General features: G+C 42.1%; 1 protein-coding gene across 1 annotated transcript; it reads left to right on the plus strand.

Moving 5' to 3' along the window:
* The first annotated feature begins 263 nt into the window (after positions 1–263).
* LOC102414309 (olfactory receptor 2AT4-like) lies at positions 264–2977 on the plus strand. The gene has a single exon (XM_025266421.2). The coding sequence runs from the start codon at positions 620–622 to the stop codon at positions 1583–1585; it is 966 nt and encodes a 321-aa protein (XP_025122206.2). The 5' UTR covers positions 264–619; the 3' UTR covers positions 1586–2977.
* The last annotated feature ends 3550 nt before the right edge of the window (positions 2978–6527 follow it).

Below are 6527 nucleotides of genomic sequence, written 5' to 3' on the forward strand. Positions count from 1 at the left end.
GAACCACTGCACCAAGCAAACAAGGGAGAAGGAGCCATTCCTGGTCAATAATTATGAGAAGATAGCACGTTGCTGTAAACGTTAGAGAAATCAGGCCTCTCTAGCAATGTGGTGACAAAGATGTCACTTTTTGAAAAACTTAAAGCAATGCCAAATGAGAAAGGAGCTCAAGGACATGGTTTAAGAGACCCGATATCCCTGAAAGGATCATATGGTACATGGACAAGGGGACCAACAGAGTTCTTCCACAACACTTAGCACAACTGAAATTAAATAATTACGCGATTCTTTGCTTAATGTCTTTCTCTACCACTGAAAGTTCAGCTCCATTAAGTAAGAGACCCTCTTTGTTTTGTTCAACTTGTTATATACTCAGCATGTAACACTTGGTTTGGTATATTGTAAAGATAATTTTGCCACATTATTTTTTTTAAAGGAAAAAGGGAATTCTGAGAGAGGATGAAGACAGAACCCATCATTTCTCTTCTAGTGTTGGTTGTAAATAAATGTGGTTACATTATACAGTGATTGCTTTGTAATTCATATTCCAGAATCACTGATTGTTCTGGTTTCTAGGTGCTCCCACCGCCCACTTCCTGGGCATCCAGCTTAAACCATCATGGAGACTATAGCCTGTAATGAATCAGAGGAGTCATGGACCATCTTCTACCTTATGGGCATCCCTTCTCTGCCAAAATCCCTCTTCCTTCCTATCTTCTTCATCTTTCTCCTCCTCTACCTACTCATCCTGGTGGGAAATGCCCTGATCCTGGTGGCCGTGGTGATAGAGCCCAGCCTTCACAAGCCCATGTACTTCTTCCTGATTAACCTCTCAGCCCTGGACATCCTCTTCACCACAACCACTGTCCCCAAGATGCTGTCCTTATTCTTGCGTGGGGATCGCTACCTCAGCTTCTCTGCCTGCTTCCTGCAGATGTACCTCTTCCACAGCTTCTCCTGCTCTGAAGCCTTCATCCTGGTGGTCATGGCCTATGACCGCTATGTGGCTATCTGCCACCCGCTGCATTACCCTGTGCTCATGACCCCGCAGACCAATGCTGCCCTGGCAGCCAGTGCCTGGCTCACCGCCCTCCTTCTGCCCATCCCAGCAGTGGTGCAGACCTCCCACATGGCTTTTGAAAACATCGCTCACATCTATCACTGCTTCTGTGACCACTTAGCTGTGGTCCAGGCCTCCTGCTCTGACACCACCCCCCAGACCCTCATGGGCTTCTGCATCGCCATGGTGGTGTCCTTCCTGCCCCTTCTCCTGGTGCTTCTCTCCTATGCCCACATCCTGGCCTCAGTGCTTCGCATCGGCTCCCGAGAAGGACGCTCCAAAGCCTTTTCTACCTGCAGCTCGCACCTCCTGGTGGTTGGCACCTACTACTCATCCATTGCCATAGCCTACATGGCCTACAGGGCTGACGTGCCCCTCGACTTCCACATCGTGGGCAACGTGGTGTATGCTATTCTCACACCTGTCCTCAACCCTCTCATCTACACACTGAGGAACAAGGATGTCAAAGCAACCATCACCAAAATGGCATGTCCCTGGAATCCAAATAACTCTGCAAAACCCTGATTGATAGTGAACTTTATTTTCTCACAAACACCAATAACAATAGAGGTAAAATTGGACAATTCAGATAGCCAAATAGTTAGAATAATAATTCTTAAAATACAGTCCTAAGTATTCTTCCATTGTAACAAAATAATGATTTTCTTTCCTTAATGCACAGACAAAATGGATTGGGCTTTTCAATTTTTAAGCTGTGACTCCCAAATTTCACAAGATTTGTGTTCACATTTCCACTAATTCAAACAATTTTGATTCTCAGAGACTTAAATATTTGACTAGAAAGAAATTCAGTTTTTTTCCCTTGTAGAGCTTCTAATATTTCTAAATACCCCCAGGATGGCTGACACATAGATATGAATCAGCCTTGCCCTTTTGGCTGGAGTAGTAACTTAGAAATCCTCTTCAAGGAAAACGTCTGAAACTCCTACCATCTCAATTCTTTTGCCTGAAAATACATTGCCACTACCAATGTGTCAATACCAGCCGTGCAGGAAATTTACCACTAGTGTCTAGGCCTTCGTAGTGTCCTGAAACTAGAGCATACCTTTCCTTGAGCTTATGGTTAGGCAAGAAGTATTCCTTAGCAAACCTGTACAGGCAAAACATTGCAATTCTTTTAATTTTAAGCCATGCAATAGCTTTTTCATCCATAACAATGAGAGCTAAGTCGTTTTCTCTTACTAGTAACATGCGGTGTCCAGGACCTGCACTCTTGCTCACAATACAGCCATAGGTATTCTTCCTGGCCCTAGAAGCCAGCCCTATCTCTTTATTCCTTTTCCCTATGCCAAATTTCCTCTTGAAGAATATTTTCCACCTATCACCTCACCTGCTAACTGGCACAGTCTCTCTGTATCTCCCATTAAAAAAAAGTATTTTCAACTTTTGTGCATCAAATGACACTATCAGGAGAATAAAAAGACAATCCACAATGGGGAAAAATATTCATAAATTAAGGAATTAATACCCAAAATATATTAAGAACTCCTACCACTCAAAACAACAACAGCAACACTTAATTTAGAAAATGGGCAAAAGATTTGAATAGACATTTCTCTGAAGAAGACATACAAATGTCAAATAAGCCCATGAAAAGATGCTTGACATTACCATCCATCTGGCAAGTCAAAACCATAATGATATAGCACTTACTATGGATGGATATTATCCAAAAATGGAAAATAGCAAGTGTTAGAGAGAATGTGGAGCAATTGGAAAGCTTGAAAAAAAAAAATGATGCAGCCACTGTGGAAAACAATATGATAGTTCCTCAAGAAATTAAATATAGAATTAATGAATGATCCATCAGCTCCACTTCTGGGTATATACCCAAAAGAATTGGAAGCAGAGTCCTAAGAGACATTTGTTCACCTGTGTTCATAGCAACATTATTCACAGTAGCCAAAAGATGGAAACAACCCAAATGTCCATCAGCAGGTGAACAGATAAACATATATACCCAGTGGAATATAATTGAGCCTTAAAATGAATGAAATTCTGATACATGCAACAACATGGACAAACCTTAACGACATTGTAAGTGAAATAAGCTAAGTACAAAGGGATAAATATTGTGTGATTCCATTTACATGAGGCACTTGTCATAGTCAAATCATAGAAACAGAAAGTGAAACAGTGGTTACTGGGAGCTAGGGGTGAGTGGGGAAGGGAGAGTTACTGTTTTCTGCATATGGAGTTCTGTCTGGGATGACGAAAGAGTTCTGGAAATGTAGAGCGGTGATGGTTGCACAAGGTTGTGAATGGACTCAATACTACTTCACGTACATTTAAAGATGGTCCAAATGGTAAGTTTTATGTTACATATGTGTACCACAATAAAAGATATTTTAACAAATAGTTTCAAATCAGACCGCGGGTCACAAGTCCTTGAGTAGCCTAGGGGCTGGCTGCCATTTTATCAGATGTCCACCTCTAGACCCACTGATCAGCTGTGGTCAGAGGAAGATATATGGAGTTCATCACATGGTTTGACATGAACACAAGAATTCATGGAGCAGTTTGCCTTAAAAAGTGGGGTGGGAAGTCATTTGAAACCTGGTAGATTTAGGGGAGTCATTGCCCTATCAGTGTCAGGCGGGTGTTGGGAGGTTGTTGTGAAGATTTGGGGGAGACTGGGAAATTTCATCTCTCAAATATCTCTAGCCTGCCTTTACTCCTCTCCATCCCACTTCATTCACTCTGGTACAGGTGTTACCACTTTCTCTCTCCTGAAGGAGCACAATCATCTCTCCAATCATCTCTCTGCCTCTATGCCTACCCTCCACTTCATACGTGACCAGAATGGGCTTTCTGGCTGACAAATCTGGTCACCTTACCACCCTCAATAGAACTTAAAGGCTCTCTCTGCTCTAAAGGAAAAAGTGAAGTCACTCAGTCATGTCAGACTCTTTGTGACCCCATGGACTGTAGCCTACCAGGCTCCTCTGTCCATGGGCTTTTCCAGGCAATAGTACTGGAGTGAATTGCCATTTCCTTCTCCAGGGGATCTTCTGGCTCTCCCACATTGTAGACAGATGCTTTACCATCTGAGCCACTCTCTGCTCTGGCTCCCCTTAAGTGACTTCTTTGACCTCACATCTCACCATTGCCTCTCTCATGGCAATTCTGAATTTCTTTCAGTTTGCCAAACATGCCAATTCATTCTCATTCTCACCAATCAGTCACCCTTCTCTCTTCCTCTTTGTCTATTTCAACTGAAATCTTAGGCTTCTCCTGAAACATCACATTCTCAGAGGAGCCTGCCCTGGCACCTTGCCCTGAAAAATGAGGTGGATACCCTTTGTGTGTGCCCCCTTCGCACTTTATTACTCCCCCATCATAGTGTCATGTTAGTTGCTCAGTTGTGTCTGACTCTTTGCAATCCCGTGGACTGTAGCTCACCAGACTCGACTGTCCATGGAATTCTCCAGGCAAGAATACTGGAGTGGGTTGCCATTTCCTTCTCCAGGGGATCTTCCCAACAGAGGGATCAAACCCAGGTCTTCTGCATTGCAGGCAGATTCTTTACCACCTGAGCCACCAGGGAAGCCACATCATGGCACTTTTTAATTTTTGAACCTTAGGAGAAAAGAGCTCTGAGCTCATGATACCTACTAGTCTTTGTAGGCTCCTTGCTTGTTTTATCTTCCCCTTTACCTCCAAGCCCCCAATTCGCACTCCACTCCCCCTTCTCACATTATGTATGTCCATAAATATAAGCATATCTTTGAAAAGTATGTAGTGTTGTTATGTGCATGTATATACCTGTTGAATTCACATAAAAAGAATTATGTTACACATCTCCATTTATTTCTTACATTTTCATTTAGTGTCTCTGTTGCTATTTATAGATCTAGTTTAATTGGTTCTTATTGATTTCCATGATATGATTTCATCACATTTTACTTTTCTAGTGGAGGCCACCTAAATTACCTCTAACTCTTTGCTATCAGTGTGTCTTGATAAATGCCCTTGTGTATGTCCTTGTATGAATCCATGGAAGATTCTCCCTGAAAGATAGAACAGAGTCAAACACATTAGTCGTGGTGTGCACAAACTTTAGCTAAACATAGTCCCTCTTCATTATTTGTAGATTCTGTGTTTGTAAATTCATTTATCTACTGAAACTAAAACCAGGACTTATGGCACTTTCAGGGTCACTCAGGGACACACCCAGAGCAGCAAAATATCTGAGTCATCATGTGCACGTCCCCAGTTGAGGTCTAACAAGAAAATACTCGACCCTCTTGTTTCAACTCATATCATGATCAAGTGTCCTTCCCATGGTCTATTTTTTGCCATGCTTTTAGCATTTTTGTGCTCTTTTGGTAATTTCCCTTTTTAAATTGGTACCCAAGCATGGTGTTCAAGTGGTGTCTAAGACTCCTAAACATGAAAAGTCTGTGATGTGCCTTATGGAGAAAATACATGTGTTATTAAGCTTCATTCAGGCATGGGTTAGAGTGCTATTGGCCATGAGTTCAAGGTTAATAAATCAATAGTGTATATACTAAATGAGGATTTTTAAATTAATTTTTATTGGAGTATAATTGATTTACAATATTGTGTTAGCTTCCACTGTACAGCAAAATGAATCAGTTATATATATACATGTTGTTGCTGTTGTTCAATTGGTAAGTTGTGTTAACTCTTTGCAATCCCATGGACTGCAGCATGCCAGGCTTCCCTGTCCTTCACTATCTCCTGAAGTTTGCTCCAACTCATGTCTACTGAGTTGGTGTTGCTGTCTAATCATCTCATCCTCTGCCACCCCCTTCTCTTTTTGCCTTCCATCTTTCCCAGCATCAGGGTCTTTGTATCAGATGGCTAAAGTTATTGGAGCTTCAGCTTCAGCATAAGTCCTTCCAGTGAATATTCAGGGTTGATTTCCTTTAGGATTGACTGGTTTGATCTTGTTGCAGTCCAGTGGACTCTCAAGAGTCTTCTCTAGCACCACAATTCGAGTGCATCAATTCTTCAGCATTCAGCCCTCTTTATGGTCCAACTCTCACATCTGTACGTGACTACTGGAAAAACCATAACTTTGACTATACAGATCTTTGTGGGCAAAGAGATGTCTCTGCTTTTTAATATGCTGTCTAGCTTTGTCATAGCTTTCCTTCCAAGGAGCAAGCATCTTTTAATTCTGTGGCTGCAGTCACACCACCCGCAGTGATTTTGGAGCCAAAGAAAATAAAATCTGTCACTGATTCCACTTTTTCCCCCTTTTGTTTGCCAGGAAGTGATAGGACCAGATGACCATATATACATATACATATATCCACTCTTTTTCAGGTTATTTTCCCATATAGGTCATTATAGAGAGTATTGAGTAGAGTTCCCTGTGCTATACAGTAGAACCTTACTGCTGCTGCTGCTAATTTGCTTCAGTCATGTCCGACTCTGTGTGACCCCATAGACGGCAGCCCAGCAGGCTCCCCCGTCT

This window comes from Bubalus bubalis, chromosome 16, assembly GCF_019923935.1.
Source record: "Bubalus bubalis isolate 160015118507 breed Murrah chromosome 16, NDDB_SH_1, whole genome shotgun sequence".
NCBI classification, from domain to species: Eukaryota; Metazoa; Chordata; class Mammalia; order Artiodactyla; family Bovidae; genus Bubalus; species Bubalus bubalis.

Coding starts and splice junctions, on each gene's coding strand:
- LOC102414309 (XM_025266421.2), top strand. CDS start 620: ATGGAGACTATAGCCTGTAATGAATCAGAGGAGTCATGGACCATCTTC.